Source organism: Sapajus apella, unplaced genomic scaffold (genome assembly GCF_009761245.1).
Source record: "Sapajus apella isolate SASKATOON/1434 unplaced genomic scaffold, GSC_monkey_1.0 scaffold71, whole genome shotgun sequence".
Lineage (NCBI taxonomy): Eukaryota > Metazoa > Chordata > Mammalia > Primates > Cebidae > Sapajus > Sapajus apella.
Window position 1 is genome coordinate 10,341,298 of NW_022437011.1, and position 18,966 is coordinate 10,360,263.

The 18,966-nt window shown below is 50.0% G+C and overlaps 3 protein-coding genes across 11 annotated transcripts; 1 reads left to right on the plus strand and 2 right to left on the minus strand.

Annotated features, from left to right (window-relative positions):
* Positions 1-279: 279 nt before the first annotated feature.
* Positions 280-8,429, minus strand: SRA1 (steroid receptor RNA activator 1). Of its 2 annotated transcripts, none has more exons than XM_032250449.1 (5): positions 7,286-8,429; positions 7,007-7,132; positions 1,841-2,040; positions 1,028-1,136; positions 280-878 (listed from the first exon to the last, which is right to left on the minus strand). In XM_032250449.1, exons 1-5 carry the CDS (start codon positions 7,344-7,346, stop codon positions 667-669), a joined length of 708 nt encoding a protein of 235 aa, XP_032106340.1. In that variant the 5' UTR covers positions 7,347-8,429; the 3' UTR covers positions 280-666. The 2 variants fall into 2 exon arrangements, with proteins under 2 accessions (XP_032106340.1, XP_032106339.1); XM_032250448.1 differs by having other exon boundaries at positions 6,962-7,132.
* APBB3 (amyloid beta precursor protein binding family B member 3) lies at positions 8,113-14,109 on the minus strand. Of its 5 annotated transcripts, none has more exons than XM_032250439.1 (13): positions 14,041-14,109; positions 13,592-13,755; positions 13,434-13,510; positions 12,496-12,556; positions 12,189-12,335; positions 11,936-12,063; positions 11,679-11,684; positions 11,422-11,536; positions 11,201-11,285; positions 10,855-10,938; positions 10,472-10,587; positions 10,146-10,337; positions 8,113-8,664 (listed from the first exon to the last, which is right to left on the minus strand). In XM_032250439.1, exons 1-13 carry the CDS (start codon positions 14,087-14,089, stop codon positions 8,428-8,430), a joined length of 1,461 nt encoding a protein of 486 aa, XP_032106330.1. In that variant the 5' UTR covers positions 14,090-14,109; the 3' UTR covers positions 8,113-8,427. The 5 variants fall into 5 exon arrangements, with proteins under 5 accessions (XP_032106330.1, XP_032106329.1, XP_032106333.1 ...); XM_032250438.1 differs by having other exon boundaries at positions 8,117-8,664; positions 11,422-11,557; XM_032250442.1 differs by lacking the exon at positions 14,041-14,109 and adding an exon at positions 13,955-14,027 and having other exon boundaries at positions 8,117-8,664; positions 11,422-11,557.
* A 57-nt stretch (positions 14,110-14,166) lies between these two features.
* On the plus strand, positions 14,167-18,966 carry SLC35A4 (solute carrier family 35 member A4). 4 transcript variants are annotated; one of them, XM_032250446.1, is made up of 4 exons: positions 14,167-14,693; positions 15,195-15,234; positions 15,733-15,831; positions 16,426-18,966. In XM_032250446.1, exon 4 carries the CDS (start codon positions 17,028-17,030, stop codon positions 18,000-18,002), a length of 975 nt encoding a protein of 324 aa, XP_032106337.1. In that variant the 5' UTR covers positions 14,167-14,693; positions 15,195-15,234; positions 15,733-15,831; positions 16,426-17,027; the 3' UTR covers positions 18,003-18,966. The 4 variants fall into 4 exon arrangements, with proteins under 4 accessions (XP_032106337.1, XP_032106336.1, XP_032106338.1 ...); XM_032250445.1 differs by lacking the exon at positions 15,195-15,234 and having other exon boundaries at positions 15,608-15,831; XM_032250447.1 differs by lacking the exon at positions 15,195-15,234 and having other exon boundaries at positions 15,664-15,831.

Sequence of the window (18,966 nt, forward strand, 5' to 3'; positions counted from 1 at the left end):
CACCAAGCACCTCTAGGAGACCTTAGAGCTCTTTCACACTGAAGCCCAAAATGAGGCAGCAGCTTGTGGTCAGTTACAATCCTAAATTTCAGTAATCTGGTATTTTTTTCCTTCAATTTATACAGCAAAAACCCCACTCAATGTGATTCTAATCTCTGTAGCACCTATATCTCAAGGGTGATACAGTGCAAACAGGACTTTCCTTTTGTTGAGGGGAAAACCTCCCTGTTCTATTTGAGTACGTTCTCATGCTGAAATGAAACCATCCAAAGACAGAGCTGTTCTGCCCAGCACAGGATGTGCTTTTAGTCTAACTTGGGAAAAAGTGGTAGGCAGTAGTCTGGTTGTACCCAGCAGATCCCTTCCTGATGAATGGAGAAGGGAAAACAGTAATTTGCAGATGCACAGGGAGCAGCGCAGTCGAGGACACCAGAGGGGACTAGCTTGGCCTAGGAAGTGTTCATCTATCCAAGACCCACCACTGAGATGTTTTTATTGAAATGCATGTTATGAGTAACACATGAACTCCCTCTGGCCCAGGTGGGACCTTTTCCCTCATAGGTGGGTCAGGCCCAGTGGGACAGTCTCGTTGGTAAGAGGGAGCCAAGTAAGAGAAGGCCTCCAAGGCGTAGGAGATGGTATCAGGTGAGTCCGGGGAACTGATGGTTATGGCGCCTGCTGGAAGCCTGGTATGGTCTGGTTCTCCTCAGCTGTGGCTGCAGATTTCTCTTCATCGGCTGCCTCCTCTGAAAACAGACTCCTCTTTTCCGCAATTAATCTTTTAACTCCTACCATCCACTGACTGACCTCAGTCACATGGTCAACCATGAGTGAGCGGTGGATGTCATCTGCTGCATCCCACTGGTGGGTTGAAAGCTCTGAAGACAGATGGGGGTTAAGCAAGCAGCCTGGGGTAAACGAGCTTCCATGCCTCCCCTCCCGTTGATCATAATCTCAGCACCTGCTCCAGCACAGCCAACCACAGCAGGACAAGGGATTTAGGCTATACCAAAGAACCCACCCATACCTTGCACCAGTAGAGCCATTCTCTTCTTTACAGGTATTGACAACTTTCCTCCAGCCCACCGTTCCTGCAGCAGTGCCAGGCGTCGGCTGATGTCATCACATACCTGTTTCTAAGAGATGGCCTCCAATTCAGTGCTGCCAGCCCAATAAGGGGAGGAGAGGGAAAGGCAGCACCATATAGGAAGCACCTGCTTTCTCTGGCCCACACTTTAGTCTTTAGAGCTCTGGTTCTTTACCCAAAGAGACCCCACTGAAAAGCTGATGAAACCTATGGATCTCCTCCTGTGACTAGAATTTTAAAATTTTAGGGGCTTCTCAGACTCTCAGAAGCTCATCCTATAGTGTTACTTCACAAATAAGAAAACTAAGAGCCAAAAAGGTAAAATTGCCATGGTACTTTCCCTTTCTTTTGACATTCTTCAGATCTCTTTTTCTAAGAACTAAGAAAACACTGTACCTAGAAGAGGTTTATTTCTCCCTAACTGGGCACAATATAAATTTCCTAAGCACAAAATCAGCAGCATCTGCTCTGAATGGCATGGACATACAGAAAATCAGGTTGTTCACTAATAGGAGCTGAATTCAACTCGTTCCCACAGCACCTTCTACTGATTGGTCTTCAAAAGTCTTGTTAATGCTCCTGAAATCCTGTGTTTATTTCACTGAGAAGGCCTTAGCAGATTCTGAAGGAGTCCATAACTCTCAAAGGATTAGGAGCCATTGTCCTTTGGGTCAGAGGGTCTATCTCTGTGAGCCATTCTGGATTTGGCTGTGAATGGGAGCCCTCTCTAACCTCTGATGTGCTAGGGTTTACCTTTGTGTGGCCACGGCAATCTTCCAATGCCTGTTCCAAAGGTCTCAGCACATCTTCCATCAGAGGCTCAGACTCAACTGGGAAACTTGTGGGCTCCACACCAGAGGCAGGACCACTCCCCACAGGTGGAGACGTGGGATTACTTGAAGGAGGTAGAGGCCCCATTGGGGGAGGCCCAGGAGAAGTCTCTGAGGCGGGGACTGAAAAGGTACAGCAGGATCAAGCAACATGGCTTAAATGGGTAAGAAGCTTAACTCTTAAGAAGGCCTACTCTCTGAGACAACTTATTCATTCAAAAATACACATTTATGAAGTCCCCACTCTATGCCAGACAATGTGCTACGCACTAAAAGATTAGAATAGTAAACCAGGCCTGGTTGCAGTGGCTCACGCCTGTAACACTAACACTTTGAGAGGCCAAGGTAGGAGGACTGCCTGAGCTCAGGAGTTCAAGACCAACCTGGGCAATATAAGGAGATCTCGTCTCTACAAAAAAAAATGAAAAATTATCCGAGTGTGGTGACACACACCAGTAGTCCTGGCTACTCAGGAGGAAGTAAACCAGACAGATTAATTTCCTGACCTTAGAGAGTTTAATTCTAGAGGGAGGAAAAAAACACAAGAAAATTACCAAATTTGGTTTATGTAATAAAAAATGGGAGAACCTATCTAGACTAAGTGTTCAAGGAAGTAAGGTACATTTAAGTTTTTCTGAGCTCACTTGCTATGTGACTTTCAGCAAGTTACTTTCAACCAGAGCTTGGGCTCCTCTTCTTTAAAATGGGGATGTATATAATGCCACTTATTTTACAGGGTTGCAGTGAAGATTCAGAATATAGGTACAGGTTGAGTGTGGTGACACATGCCTCTAATCCCAGCAAATTGGGAGGATGAGGCAGGAGGACAGCTTGAGCCCAAGAGTTTGAGAGCAGCCTGAGCAACACAGTAAGATCCTGTCTCTTACAAAAAAAAAAAAAAAAAAAAAAAAAAATAGAGCTGCTAGACTAGTATGTAGTAAAAAGTACAAACCGAGCTGTTTTTATTAAATTAAGAACTAATGGATGGGATAGATGCAGCTATGAAGAGTTGAAGGAGCCAGGTGTAGTGGCTCACACTTGTAATCCAGCACTTTTGGGAGGCTGAGGTGAGCAGATCACGAGGTCAGGAGTTCAAGACCAGCCTGGCCAACATAGTGAAGCCCTGTATCTACTAAAAATTTTAAAAAGCCGGGCGCGGTGTTGGGAGCCTGTAATCCCAGCTACTTGGGAGGCTGAGGCAGGAGAATTGCTTGAACCTAGAAGGTAAAGATTGCAGTGAACAGAACTCATGCCACTGCACTCCAGCCTGGGCAACAGTTCACGACTCTTGTCTTTAAAAAAGAAAAAAAGAGAGAGCTGAAGGAACAGGTACTAGGTAGAGGTGAGAGCAGTGCCCAAGAAACAGGAAAAGTCTTGACTTGAATATTCAAGAGACAGAAATGAGGCCTGTAAGGCTAAAAATTATCACTGAAGTAGCATGAGCTATCACTAGAGAGGTAAGCAGGGGGTCCAGACCCAGCAGGACTTTAGGAGAGTTTGGTCTTGAGTCAGTGATACTGGGAAGCCACTGCAGGTTTATAAAAGCAAGGGACAATGTAACCAGCCTTATTTTTACACACACCTGCTCTGTGAAAAACTGATGGAAACAGGTCAACAATGGTGGCAGGAATACCAGTTATGAGGTTGAGTAGTCCAGGAAGGAGATGATGCTAGCGTGGACTAGGGTAAAAGAGTAGATGAGGTGAATGTAGTAGTCTGAGATTTAGTTAGGAGGAAGTAGCAACAGGAGTGGATTGGGAGTGAGGAAGAGAGAAGTCAAGTTGACTCTTAGTTTCTGACTTTAGTAATGGGAGCCACTGACAGAAAGAAGACCGGAGGAGAAAAGTCAAAAATTTACTTTTAGGTATCAGTAGCCACAAGGATGATTAATTCATTTAGTAATTTGTCATTTCAGTTGACCTCTTAACCTCGTTATCATTTTTTCCCACCCTACGTCAGCCTCTCATCCCCCTGCCTTGTTTACAACACTGTCACCTCCAAAATCTGATCATCCCTTCCTACCCCTTCCAGCTCACCTACTTTGATTTCAATGTACATTAAAATCACTCCCTTATAAATATTCTTATCTCCTTTATCTCCTCCCATTGTCCCACTTTCCTGATTAAACCCAAGTTGCCTGCACTTGGGAGGAAAAACAGAAACATGCCGATACTTTATTATCAGCATGGTTTTACCAGATTTTAAAAGGCACCAAACACTGACTGGATATTTTGCCTCATTTTTTCCACTCTTCAGAATTTATCTTCCTTTCCCTGCTATCTACTTCTGACACTGCCTGATGTTGCACCGAGAAAGTACAGGTCATTAAACAGAAACTCTCATCTTCACACCACCAGTCCTCCTAACCCACCTGCATTTGTGGCCACTTTTCTTCCTCTAGTAATAGATGAAAAGGTTCCTGCTCCTATCAAAAGCCATCTTTCCACCTGTACCCTGCATCCTAGCCTCTCGTCTTCTCTAGACTTCCCTACTGTAATTCTCTCTCTTCTCTTACATCATCAGTTCTCCCTCTCTCCTGAATCATCCCATCAGCATACAAACATGCTCTAGCATATTACTATCAAAACACTCCCTTACTTCACATTCCATTTTCAGATACTGTCCCATTTCTTATATTCACTTCACAGCAGAATTTGAGAGAGCTGTTTATAGTCACTCACTCTACTTTTCACATTCTCTTCTTAGCCCATTCCAGCTAAGTTTCTGTTCTCACTACTGTAGAGACTGCTCTTACGATCACTAGTGACTGCTATGTTTTTAAAATCTAGTGGTTCCTTGTCTCTATCTTGATGTCTCAGCAGCATTCATCACTATTGATTCATGACTTTACACTCTCCTATTTTCTTTTTAATTTTGGTTTTGGTTTTGTTTTTGAGATGGAATCTCGCTCTGTTGCCAAGGCTGGAGTGCAGTGGCACAATGTCAGCTCACTGCAACCTCAACCTCCCAGGTTTAAGAGATTCTCTGCCTCAGCCTCCCAAGTAGCTGGGATTACAGGCGCCTACCACCACACACAGCTAATTTTTGTATTTTTAGTAGAGACATTTTCGCCATGTTGGTCTTGAACTTCTGACCTCAGGTGATCTGCCCGCTTTGGCCTCCCAAAGTGCTAGGATTACAGGCGTGACCCACCGCACCTGGCCTCTCCTGTTTTCTTCTTTGGCCATTTCTCAGTCTCCTTTGCTTATTCCTTCTCTACTCAATCTTGAAATGCTAGAAAGCCCTAGGGCTCTGTCCCTGGCCTTATTCAAGCCCATGACATCAAATACCATCCCCATAATGGTGACTTATTTCTCTAATTCTGGCCTAGACCTTTCCCCAAAAATAATAGCCTAACTTAGCAGAGCACCCCACCCAAAAAAAACTCCCCTCTCCCAAAAACCACTATCCCCCAGTCTTCCTATATCAAGCAAAACATTTTGGTTATATGGGCTCCTCATATATCTACTCATTCCTACTGACTTTCTCCATCTCATATCCATTCAACTCCTAACACCCACCCTTAGGCAAATCATTAAATTTTGCCTATATTACCATAATAGCTGTAATTTGTCTTTCCACTCCCCTAAAATCTTGTCTTCACAGAGCAGACACAGTGATCTTTCCAGAATGTAAATCAGTCCGTGGTTCTCAAGCTAGGAAAATAGTGCCCACATATCAAATGTCTGGAAACACTTTTGGCTGTCACAACTGGGTGGATGCTACTGACATCTATTGGTGGAAGTCAGAGTTGCTGATAAACATTCTATAACACACAGGAGAGTCCCTCACAAAGAATTATCTGGCCACAACCTACCAATACTGCTGAGTTTAAGAAACAAAGCCTTGGGCCGGGCACGGTGGCTCAGCTCACACATGTATTCCCAGCACTTTGGGAGGCTGAGGTGGGTGGATCAAGAGGTCAGAAGATCAAGACCAGGCTGGCCAACCTGGTGAAACCCCATCTCTACTAAAAATACAAAAATTAGACGGGTGTGGTGGCGCATGCCTGTAATCCCAGTTACACAGGAGGCTGAGGCAGGGAATCCCTTGAACTGGGGAGGCGGAGGATACAGGGAGCCAAGATCACCCGACTGTACTCCAGCCTGGGCCACAGAGTGAGACTCTGTCTCAAAAACAAACAAACAAAAAAACCAAGCCCTGTATCATCATTCTACAGCAAAAAGGGTGTGGAGAATGGAGGGCAACTGAAAGAACCAAACCTGAGTCCCTTTCTTGGGGCCACAGCACAGTCCATTTAATGGCCTGGAAAATTCTCGGGGGAAAAGGTGGCTCTCCTCTACTTTAATCTTTTCAATGGCTTCCAACTTTATGTAGATTAAAATACAAACTCCTTATCCTGGTGTACAAAGCCCACAATGCTGTAGCCAGCCACTGTATCAGTCTCTGAATTGGCCAAACTTGTTCCTGTTGCAGCTGTTTCTTTTGCTTGGAATGCTCTTGTACATGATCTTTGTGTGGCTTAAATGTCAGCCCCTCAGACACCTACTTACCCAGTCATATTACATCACTGCTTACTTCTCTCTACACCCTCACCACTATTTCATCTTTCAGTCCATCTCCAGTGCTACAACGTGTACTCCCTGAAAGCAGAGATCTTATGTTTTAGTCACTGCTGCCTAGTTGGCCCTTAAACCATCCCTGACTCATAGTTAAGTGCTCAGTAAATAACAGTGATTAAATAAATGAATCGTTGTGAAGTCTGACACGATTATCATATACCCAAGTGAAAACGGAATGAACAAATTGATATGCTACTATGAGCTTCTGGGAAGAGATACAGGTTAACAAAATAACTTGAGGATAAAAACTATATTAAAAGCCACAGGGTCTGGATGAGATCACCTAGGATGAAAATATAGTCTTTTTAAATCAATATACCATTTAGTAATCTAAGCAGCAGAGAAGCGGCTCGGAAAAGCACCTGCCCTGAGACCCTTACTGGAACCCCAAAACCTCTCTCCTTAACTTAAGGAGTCCTCGGGGAACAGAAAAAAGTCTTGCGGACAGGCTTATCCCTTACACTGCCCATTCTCCGCCGGTCTTCGAGCACAGGGGCCCCACGCACCTCTGGGGGATCCATCCTGGGGTGCAGCGACCCTCTTGGTGAGTAGCGTGCGCCTGGGTCCGCCGGCCTGGGTCTGCAGCCCGTATGAGAATTGCGGCGGGTCGTTCCAACCGCGCTCCTTGTTGCCTAAGGAAGCGAGGGATGTGTGAAGCGAGCCCAGAACTCCACCGTTAGCTTATATTGGGGATGGGAAACAGAGGGTCCATACCCCGCGCCGCCACCTCCCCTAGCCTAGGCCGGGGCGAGGACCTAGCGCCCTAGCCCGCCGGCCGTGCTTACCCGGCTTCACGTACAGCTCCGCCATCTCCACTTCCGCTTGGCCAGCAGGGCAGCGCGTCATTTCCGGGGCGGCCGCTCACAAGGGCCAGGTGAGCCGTGTCCTGGCCAGGCGATTGCCTGGAGCCCTTGAGAGTGGATGGTCGTTCACAACCGGCGGGAGCCGCCGTGGGGACCCTGCGCCAAACTCCCCAAGACTCGAAGGCTCTATCTAATGTATTGGGGCCCTGGTCACAAGGCACCAGAGGTTGTTGTCCAGGAGCCAGCGCTCTAGAAGCCTTCATCCTCTCTGGAGCAAGTTCAAACAACCAGACGCTCCCACATACGCCCCACTGTGATCTAGCAAGGTTGACTTCTACAGCCTCCTCTGTGCATTGCCCTGCACAATCTATATATTCACGTCTTGTAGCCTCACTAACTAGTACTCATCTTCCTTCAGTACTTAGCTCAGATGTCAGTTCTTCAGGAGGCCTTCTGGAATCTTAGGCCAGGTTAAGTGTCTCACTCGTGCTCCCACAACCCTACAACCCTCTGAAATTTCCTAGTTGAATTACATCACATCTGTCTTGATTCTTGTTCATCTCCCTGTCTGACAGTCTCAGAAGGTGGGACCCTATTTTATTACATCCCCAGTGCCTAGCTTAGTGCCTGGCACAGAGAAGTGCTTAAAAAAATATGTTTGTTGAATGAATGAAGTCAGATCTCCATCACACCCATACTGTCATGTGACTACAGAGAGCCACCAATATCAAGCACAGACACAAAGACACTGATCTCACACAGGCTGTTAGCCCCCAGCCCTGTCCCAGGCCCAATATACTCATACCCAGTGAGGTCACTGAGGGATTTTTATTTGCACTGATTTTGCTATAAAGTGTTACTGAGGTAGAGCCAATTGTCCAGGGTTGGACGGGCAAGGAACACAAGGATCCAAGGAAAGGGGAGCCAGGGTCCTAGGTTGTGGGGCAATGCCTCCCAGTCATCCATATAAACAATAAATCGGGCAATAAATAGACGGTGGACAAGGATCAGAGGGACAGGCAGAGAAGGCTCCAAGGGGTGACAGGCTATAGGCCTTGGGGAATAACGGGGTACAGTGTTAGGCATGGACCCAGAGCCTCCTTCCCCAGCCTTCCCAGGTAAGTTTAGGGCATATGGAGCAGAGAGGGTTTCAGCCGGAAGGCATCAAGGAAAGAGAAGACACCCCGCTTTCGAGGGGTTGCCCCTGCACTGCCAACCCCTCCTTTGAGCAGCGGGAGGGGCAGAGGTCCTCCTGGGGAATCCATGGAGCTGGTCCGCTTGAGCCGCAGGCGGGCACGGGCCTGGGCACCCCAGGCCTTGCCTCGAGCTGCAGAGGCCACAAGACACTTCTGGTACTGAACCTAGAGAGAAGGGGAATTTGAGGATCCAGCTACTTTCTGCCCCTAGACTCCCAGAAATCTTCTGCTGGACAGAGTACTGGCCAAATCTTCTATCTGATAACAAGGTTGGTAGCTGGCTACATGTGAAGTTTCTAGAGCATTCCAGGTAGCTCAAAAATCATAAAACGTGTATCAAGCACTTAAGGAGGGCTGGACACTGCTAAGTGCTTTGTATAATTCAGTTATTTATGAAGTGTTATCCCTGTTTTGCAAATGAGGAAATTGAGATTCAGAGACTATATGACTTGCCCAAGGTCACACAGCCAAAGAAAGGCAGAAATGGCATTCAACCTAGTTCCTTCTGATTGCAGAGCCTGAACTCCCAATTACATGTACCACTGTGCTGCCTCTTTTCCATCTCTCACTGGTGTGGACTAGTCCCTGGCAAAGCAGATTCCCTAGTCAAGGGTAAGGGTATACAACTCAAACTCCAGCCTCAATGCAACTGCCCCCAGTCATCTCATCTGAAAGGTTCAAAGGTGTCCTAATTATCCTTCCTACCTCCTCTCTTGTGTCCTCCAAAGCTTTTAGCCATATTATAGCTTAAGTGGTCATCCTAATTCATAAACCTGACTTCACTGTCCAGCTTCAAAGATTCCTAGTGCCTCCAGATGAACTCATCACCCTGACCTGTGAGGTTCCCCATAACCTGGCTTCTGTCATTCTCTCTGATCTCATCTCTCACTACATCCCCCTTGCATGCCAGATACACTAGATTCTTTCAGATACTCTCATCCACCAATATCTCTCACCTTCACAGCGAAGGCTCCCGTGCTTGGCACACCTGCTCCACTCCCTTTCAGCTGGCTAACTTCCTTCTTGGACTCTCGGTTTTCTATCAGCTCTTACAGGTAACCTTCCTGACCCCTAAAAGGGCCACCTCTTCCGTCAACCAGTCGTGTACAACTTATTTCTGGTCTATCTTGGCTCTATCCTAAGTGTTTTGTGAAGGCAAGGACTGTGCCCTTTATAGCACTAAATCCTCAGGGTCATCTATGGTGCCTGGGACCCTGTAAGCACGCAAATTTGTTGAATGCATGAGTGAACTGAACTAACAAAGTGTAAGCAACCCACACTCAAATGCCCACAGGTGCCAGGAAATAAACCTAAATAAGACAAACAGGATCAACAATGTCTACTCTTTAGAGCACAGCTTCTGCACAATTCTGGCTGCATGCTGACATTTATACGTGTGAACCGAGTGCCAGAGCTCTTGATATTTTAGCAAAAAGAAGATAGTGATTATTATGTGAAATGTCCTGTCCTGTAAGTATTGGCAACTAATTAAAACTTACTAAAAACAGCATGAGGGCCCAAACATTAATGAACCAGAATCAGCCCACGTTTATGATCTCTGAAGAGGCTGCCGACCCTGAGCCCCAGTAAATAGTGGAGAGCAGCTGCAGGGCAATCCCACCCACCCATTCCCACCCCTGACTCACCATACAGGCAGCCTGCACAGCTTCGGAGAGTCCCCCTGCATGGGGCTGGCACCAGAAGGCTGCGCACTGGAAGCTCTGACGGCCCAGGTCAGCGATGAGGCCAAAGGTGTGTGGGTCGCGGCCAACACCAATAAATGTCACAAGGCGCACAGGGCACTGCCACAATGGCTCCTCCTCTGTACTGGCCTCTGCCTGCCCACACCAGGCCTAGTCACTAGAGGGCCAAGCACTGGCCAGACCCACTGAACTTTTCTGGCAGCAAGCAGTGACCCCTCAGCATCCCTGCTCACCCCTCCAAAGCCCCCAACTTCACCCTCTTCTGGTACCTGAACGGGGTATGCAGTCATGAGAGAGTCAGACACACTGAGCGTGGTGGGGACCCAGGCATTCCGGTCCCCCCTGGCAGTGAGGGCACCAATGGCCTCGTTCAGCACATCCATGCCTAGGGGAACATGCCCAGCATGTCTCCCAGTTGTAAAGAAAGAAAGAGTCTGCAGGGAGTGTCTAGGCCCCTCTCACTGACTTCGGATTCAGAGATATGGGAACAGGATAGCTGGGGCAAGGCTTAGAATTCCGAATTGGGAAGGCTGGTACATTCCAGGCCATAACAAGGCCATGGGAGGACTCTGAGAAATGGTAGTGAGCCCCAGCTCATTCACCTTCCCCTTGCTTTACACAGCCCACCATATGCAGCCCCCTCAGTCCTCACCCATGGCTTTGGTGACTGGCAGTGTCCCCATGTACAGTGCCTCATACTTCTGAGCAGCCTGGCTCACCGCATCCAGCAACTCCACTGAAATATAAACATAAAGTTGGCCTGGCAGCTCTCTCAATTACCCTTTTCCCCACCCTTCTGATGGGGCCAGGACTCAGGTCAAAGCTGGTGCTGTTAGAAGAAAGACTCATAGATGCTCCTCCAACTCACGGCTTGGGATCCCTGAGACCAGACACCTCAGAAATTTATCCACAGAAGTACTAAATAACCAGAAATCACCCATCCACAAAGCATCACCAAAGCAGCCTGATGCAGCAATGCAGGACTCCCCTCCCCATACCTTGTCGTGGCAGGTCTTCAGGGGAGATAGGATCTGGGGAGCAGCAAGAGGCATCACCACTGACCCCTACTCGCTCTGACAAGATCTAAAACACAATGAAGCCAGCATGACCCATAGGGAGAGAGGGAAATTAGGGTAAAAGGGCCAATACCCCTCCAACTACCTTGGAAGCTTCAGACCCAATCCCTTACCCACATTCCCTGCCCCACCCCGACCCTTACCTGGGCACAAAGCCCATGTAGGACACTGGCAATGGCCTTGGCAGGAACATCACAGCGAAATACATGGCACTTGAGCATACAGCTGTCTTTGTCACTTGCCACAAAAGCGAAGTCCCTAGCAGGGGCAGAGATGGGGCTGGGGTAGAGGCTGGTTAGAGGCAGGAGCCTGCAGGAGGCTGGAAAGTCAGGCTACGGATATGGCAGAGATGGAGTAGGGAGGTCAGGGATGGGGCTCAGGTTACCTGGTTTTCACTCACCTGTCACTGTTCCGGAAGCATGTGGGAGCACAGAAGGGAATCAGCCCAGCCTCTTGGGCTCTCCCCCATCTGTCCCTGCTGAGCTGGGCCCACCCTCCCCAACCAGGGCTGGACCAGGCAGGGGAGGCAGTCGTGGGTCCACATCAGAGGATCTGTGTCCAGGGGTTCAAGTACTGGGGATCAGCATCAGTGGGGATCACAGCCTGCAGTAGGGAGGGAGAAGTAGCTCTCGCTTGGGGGAATGTAGGCATCCTCACCGACCCTTGGAGCTCCCCACGCCCCACACACGGATGTGCACCAGAGGCTGGCAGTGGATCAGACTGTGGTCCAGGGGATTCACCAGGCTCATGGCATCCTTCTTCAGGATCATCAGCATGTTCTGGCCCTGCCAAGGACAGAGCTCAGTCCAGAGCTCAGATAAAGGTCACTGCCATGGGAAATAGGCAATTCAGGGACAACTACCTCTGCTGGGCACTGGGCAAAACCCACCGTGGGGCCCAGCCAACTTACCTCACCCCAGGCACCATCTGGGGGCTGGCTCTGGCTGCGGGTCTGGGCCAGCTGCTGGATGCAGTTATTGACTGCAATACTGCTCTTCCCCGGTGCCAGGTCCTCTTCAGGTACTTCTACCCAGCCCAGAGAGCGAACTGCAAAGCACTGATGGGTTGGGAGAAGGGACAGGAATAGGGATGGAGTAAGGTGGCAGGTGCCACAATACAAACACCCTGCCTTCATCCTTGATGACCTCTGCTCAGTCCAATCCCACCCTTGGTCTTTCACTTGGGACCTCCCAATGCTCTGTGGCCCAAGTCACTACCTTAGCCCCTGGCTCCATGCTCTGGATGTAGGATTCTTCACCATACCAGGACAGAGAGTTACTGAAACAAAGCAGAGCTGTAAAGAGGACCACATTTCCTATAGTAGAGACACTTGTGAGGCCTAGACTACTTGATGAGCACAGGATGAGGGGCAAGACCCAGAATACAGCCCCAGATATATAAAACCAAGGCATGGTAGAGCCCAGGACATATTACAGAACATAAAATGTGGCTTAGAATTTGAGGGAAAATTCGGGACAGAGGACCCAGACATAGGACATAGAATAAAAGTCACCAAGGCCAGGCACAGCGGCTCATGTCTGTAATCCCAGCACTTTCGGCGGCCAAGGCGGGTGGATCACGAGGTCAGAAGATTGAGAGCATCCTGGCCAACATGGTGAAAACCCGTCTCTACTAAAAATACAAAAATTAGCTGGGTGTGGTGACGTGTGCCTGTTGTCCCAGCTACTCGGGAGGCTGATGCAGGAGAATCGCTTGAACCCGGGAGGCAGAGGTTTTAGTGAGCCGAAATTCGGCCACTGTACTCCAGCCTGGGCGACAGAGCAAGACTCCACCTCAAAAGAAAAAAAAAAAAAGAATAAAAGTCACAAAATGGAGCAGGGTCCAATATGTGGACCAGAACCCCAAACTAGGACAAGAGACCCTAGAACACAGGACTTAATGGCCAAGGTCTAGAACATGATAGCTTAGGACCAAGAATATGAAAAACATGTAGCTACAAACAAGAGCTTAGAACAAGGAATAAAACTCAAAATACTGACAGTTAAGAACATGGGACAGAGTCAAGAACACAACAGAACCCAAAACATGGGACAGAATTCAGACCCTAGGCTGGAAAGCAGGCCGTGGGTCCAGCTGCATTTTTGAATGCCATGGAACCCCAAGCCTTTCATTTTGCCAGGGCCACCCCTGTTACCTCCGGTCCAGTGAGCTCTCCAGGCTGGAGAAGGATCTCCCTTTGGGGGGCCGCAGTCCCCAAATCCCCTCGGTTTCCTGTGGAGTGAGGGTTAGTCAGTGTACTAGCAGACCTAGGTCCACACACGGGCTCAGACCTCTTCCTCACACTCCACCTACCATGCCTGGGTTCTCCGCATCTCCTAGTTCCCAGGTTGGGCGCTGCCACTGGGTGCTACCGCTGGGTACATGCCAGTAGTAAGTACCTGCAGCATCGTGGATCTTCCTCCAGCCAGGGGGCAGGCCGGGCTCCCCTTCCAGACTCTGGTCCCCCCACAAGTCATCTACAGGAACACCGGGTTAGAAAAAAGGGAGCATATTATTTGTGAGTTCACAATAACATGTTATCATAATCCACTCTCCATCCACAAAATGGGTCAGTTCTTAGGCTGAAGATCCAAGCTCCCCAATCTTGAAGGCATAACACGTAAAGATCGGGTTCATTAGTTTCCCCCGGTCCCTACACAGAGACGTATCCCCCACCCTGTCTTTGAGCCCCAAAGTAGCCTTTCGCATTCCCTCATCCTCCCTCAGCTCCTGGTCTTCCCACCGGGCCCCTCCGTGCACACCATCGCAGTTGACCAGAATGATGGCCAGCATGTAATCCTTGCCCAGCATAACCCCTGCCGCTCTCCGCCGGCCTTTGCCGGCCAGCACTCTCAGCCCAGCGTGACCTCCGGAGCTGCTGCGCCTGCAAGCCCAGCCTCTCTGCACCGAAGGCTGCCGGGCCAGCTGGCACCGCACAAATACTGGGCGGGACATGGGCCGGTCCTGGGGGCGGTCCTGAGCTGCACCGCCCGCCGAGGGGTGGTGCGTCTAAACAGGCGTCTGGAAGCCCGAATGGCTGCGTGTTGCAGTGTGTGAGTCCGGGGGAGGCGCAAGAACGCCAGCGAACGCGCTGACACCACCGCGCAACTATGAGCTCATCAGGCCCCGAAGACTGCCAAGACGAACATGCATCGCGCGCTCGAGTGAGATCATCGCGCTCGGGTAGAGAATCAGCTCACGCGTAGCCGGGGACTCGATGGACGGAGTCACGTGGAAGTATCACGTGGAAGTATCTGGGCGAGGCGGGCTTGGTTGTTAGGAATGCACCTCACCCTTTACAAAAGTGCTCCGGAAGTGCCTTCGCCCTCAGTAAATATGGCCAAAGTAGTCGGCACTAGGGAGGCGGGGCAGCGCCTGCGCAACAAGTTCGGCGGGGAAGATGGCGGATGACAAGGTGAGTAGCCTTGCGGGTGATCTGCAGCCGGGCGTGGTCTTCACTCTCCTTGACTTTTATAGTTCCTAGTAGAAGCGACTCTGGAGCGGCTCAGGAGTGAGGATGTCCCTTGCTTCTTCTGAGGCTCCTGTCAACTGTCTTAACAGTGTGGAGTGGTGTGGGGAGAGCATTCGGCTAGGCGGGAGGAGCCGTGGATTCCCCCGATGTCCCCTCCTGGGAACCATCACGAACCCAAGTAACTAGCACATACTCAAACACATTCATCTTGAAACACTCCTCACTTTACCCCATTCCCTAGCCCCTGAAATTTCCTTCCCAGTGACATGATGTTTCCAATCACACGGACACTCACACCACCCTCATTCAAACACTCCCTTGCATACACTCTGAATTTCATACTTATATGCGATCAGAATCACCCAATTCATTTACTTACACACTTGCCGACAGTCATTCTCTCTCCTTTTTTTTTTTTTTTTTGTCATTCTCACTTGCATCCAGTCACTCACATTCAGTTTGGGATGGCCTTAGGCAGAAAAAGGTAAAGCCCAGACAGGAACCAAGACAATCAAATTGTCCAGGAAGCCGCCTCGATCCAGTACTCACCATTGGTCTAGAATCTCAGCATTACCCACACATTTACAAAATGTCAGGCACTAGGACATAGTAGCCAAGACAGACTCGTCACGACTTTCAAGGAGCTCATAATGGAATTAGTAGTGCTTTTCTGATGGACCTAATTAAAGGTCCCCTAGCTGTCCTTCCCACCTTTCCTACATACTGCTTGCTATATAAAATTCTTATCGAGGTTGATGTGAGTTACTGATTCAGATCCCATCTGTCAGTCCCTTCCTGGTCCTGATTTGAACTCTGTGCTTTTCAATGCTTTTCTTCCTTTGCCACTGCCATCTCAGGAAGCCTTTATAGGAAAAGGTCTTTCTGACTCATCCCATCCCTTCCCAATTCCCAGCTTCTAATGGAATTGAGCAAGGGGTGGGGCTGAGTCAGACTGCTGGAGCCAGCCTCTCCCTTGTCCTAGGATTCTCTGCCTAAGCTTAAGGACCTGGCATTTCTCAAGAACCAGCTGGAACGCCTGCAGCGACGCGTGGAAGACGAAGTCAACACTGGAGTGGGCCAGGTAAAGACTGTCCCACTCCTCCCCTGCCGTAGGCTTTATTGCCCAACACGCTGTTGAGAGTGTTGAATGAATGGTAGAGATTTATTCAGCAAATGATTATTGAAGGCCTATTTTAAGTCACCCTAAGGACAGTTTTTTCTGAATGGCACATGAACTAACATCTTAAGCAGTGGTTAAATAGGTGAAGAGGGGAGGAAAGAACATTCCAGGCAGATAGAACAGCATATGTAATTGTGATAGGAGGAGCATTATAAACATGAGGGGTGAAAGGAGGTCCCCTTGGCCACAGTAGTCAGGGAGCATGCTGGGAAATGAGGCTGGAGAAACCAGCAGGGCTAGGGGCATCTCTGACCTTGTGTGGCAGTAGAGTTCTATGATTGGAGCTTTCTGACCCCAGCGTTCTGAGATTGTGTGATCAGAACTGCAAGGTTCTTTTTCTGGTCCCAGAACCTTGGGAAAAATCTGGAGAAAATACCACGGTTGTCCAGGGTGAAGAGGAGCAAGCGGTGGAATGCTCTAATCCCAGCTTGAGTAGCCCCTGAACAGAGTCAGGGAAGAGCCTAGCTGAGTTTCCTTTTGCATTTTTCTCTGCAGGATGGCTCGCTATTGTCCTCCCCATTCCTCAAGGGATTCCTGGCTGGCTATGTGGTGGCCAAACTGAGGGCATCAGCAGTACTGGGTTTTGCTGTGGGCACCTGCACTGGCATCTACGCAGCTCAGGCATATGCTGTGCCCAATGTGGAAAAGACATTAAGGGACTATTTGCAGTCGCTACGCAAGGGGCCTGACTAGCTCTGGGTGCCATGGAAGAGGCAGAATGAGCAGCTTGACCTGCAGGTGCAGACACTTTATCTGGATTCCCCAGCTGTCATCCATTTGCTGTCTCCAACTTTCCTGCCACCTTTATCCTTGCCTCCCCTCCTGCAGAGTGTGGACAGTAGTTCCGCAGACTGCACCCTGGATTCCTTCTTCCCCTTCCTGACTCCATGGGACTGGCCCCAAGACTGCAGCTTCAAGCGCCACCAGCTCCTTACTTTTCAAGCCCTGACTGCGGAGTTGGTAGATAACTCTGATCCTTATTCTCTCTGGCGATGTTCCATAGCTCCTCCTTCCAGGGAGCTGGCTTTGTAACTTGATTTTCTCCAAATGTGTTGTAATCCCTGCTGCCCCTTGGCCATCCAGGGTCTGGTGTGGGTATGAGTGTAGAGGATGGGGGTATGCAGGGCCTGGGCCGTCCCAGGCAGGCCCGCTGGACCTTGATGCTACTCCTATCCACTGCTATGTATGGTGCCCATGCCCCATTGCTGGCGCTGTGCCATGTGAACGGCCGTGTGCCCTTTCGGCCCTCCTCAGCCGTGCTGCTGACTGAACTGACCAAACTACTGTTATGCGCCTTCTCCCTTCTGGTGGGCTGGCAAGCATGGCCCCAGGGGGCCCCACCCTGGCGCCAGGCTGCTCCCTTCGCACTATCAGCTCTGCTCTATGGCGCCAACAACAACTTGGTGATCTATCTTCAGCGTTACATGGACCCCAGCACCTACCAGGTGCTGAGCAATCTCAAGATTGGAAGCACAGCCCTGCTCTACTGCCTCTGCCTCCGGCACCGCCTCTCTGTGCGTCAGGGGTTAGCGCTGCTGCTGCTGATGGCTGCGGGAGCCTGCTATGCAGCAGGTGGTCTTCAAGTTCCTAGGAACACCTTTCCCAGTCCCCCACCAGCAGCTGCTGCCAGCCCCATGCCCCTGCATATCACTCCACTGGGCCTGCTGCTTCTCATCCTGCACTGCCTCATCTCGGGCTTGTCTTCAGTGTACACAGAGCTGCTCATGAAGCGACAGCGGCTGCCCCTGGCACTTCAGAACCTCTTCCTCTACACTTTTGGTGTGCTCCTGAATCTAGGTCTGCATGCTGGCGGCGGCCCCGGCCCAGGCCTCCTGGAAGGTTTCTCAGGATGGGCAGCACTCGTGGTGCTGAGCCAGGCGCTAAATGGACTGCTCATGTCTGCTGTCATGAAGCACGGCAGCAGCATCACACGCCTCTTTGTGGTGTCCTGCTCACTGGTGGTCAACGCCGTGCTCTCAGCAGTCCTGCTGCGGCTGCAGCTCACAGCCACCTTTTTCCTGGCCACATTGCTCATTGGCCTGGCCATGCGCCTGTACTATGGCAGCCGCTAATCCCTGACTACTTCCATCCTGACTCTGGACCCTGTATATTGGGTGCCACCACCAGACCCCCCTCCCAGGCAACCCTCCCCCTCCCCCTCCCCTCAGCAGCCCTGTAACAAGTGCCTTTTGGGAAAAGCTGGAGAAGTGAGAGCAGCCAGGTTATTCTCTGGAGATAGGTCGATGAAAAGATACCCCTAGGAGACACGAAGAGTGGGTTTGCTTAAGGAAGTGCTTACCATTCCCCATCCCCAACCAAGTTCTTCCAGACTAAAGAATTAAGATAACATCAATACCTAGGCCTGAGAAATGACCCCATCCTTGTTGGGCAGCTCACTGCCTCATCCTGCATGAACACAGTTGATGAAGGTGGGGTGTGGGTAGTATGTGGCTTTCCTTGCCTACTTTAGTCATCCCAGTAGAGCCACTGGAGCTGGCTACTCCAGCCTAGCCTTGGTGCATGACTCTTCCATAAAGGATACTCAACCTCCCACTTTCATGCAGGAAGGCCCAGTTGCCACAGATTATACAAACATTACCCCAGCCATTCTGACAATCTTCCCCCAGTTCAAGCAATGCCTAGAGACATGCCTCCTGCCCTCTCCATAGTGCTGCTCCCCACACCTAGCCTTTGTTCTGGAAACCCCAGAGAGGGCTGGGCTTGATTCATCTCAGGGAATGTAGCCCCTGGGCCCTGGCTTAAGCCTACACTCCTGACCTCTCTGCTCACCCTGAGGGCCATCGTGAATCCCGCTACCCACTCTGAGGCTCCTGGGAGGTACCATGCTTCCCACTCTGGGGCCTGCCCCTGCCTAGCAGTCTCCCAGCTCCCAACAGCCTGGAGAAGCTCTGCACAGAGTGACCTGGGACAGGGTACAGGAAACCTGTAGCTCAATCAGTGTCTCTTTAACTGCATAAGCAATAAGGTTTTAATAAAGTGTTCTAGGCTGTAGGGTGCTTCCTACAACCACAGCCA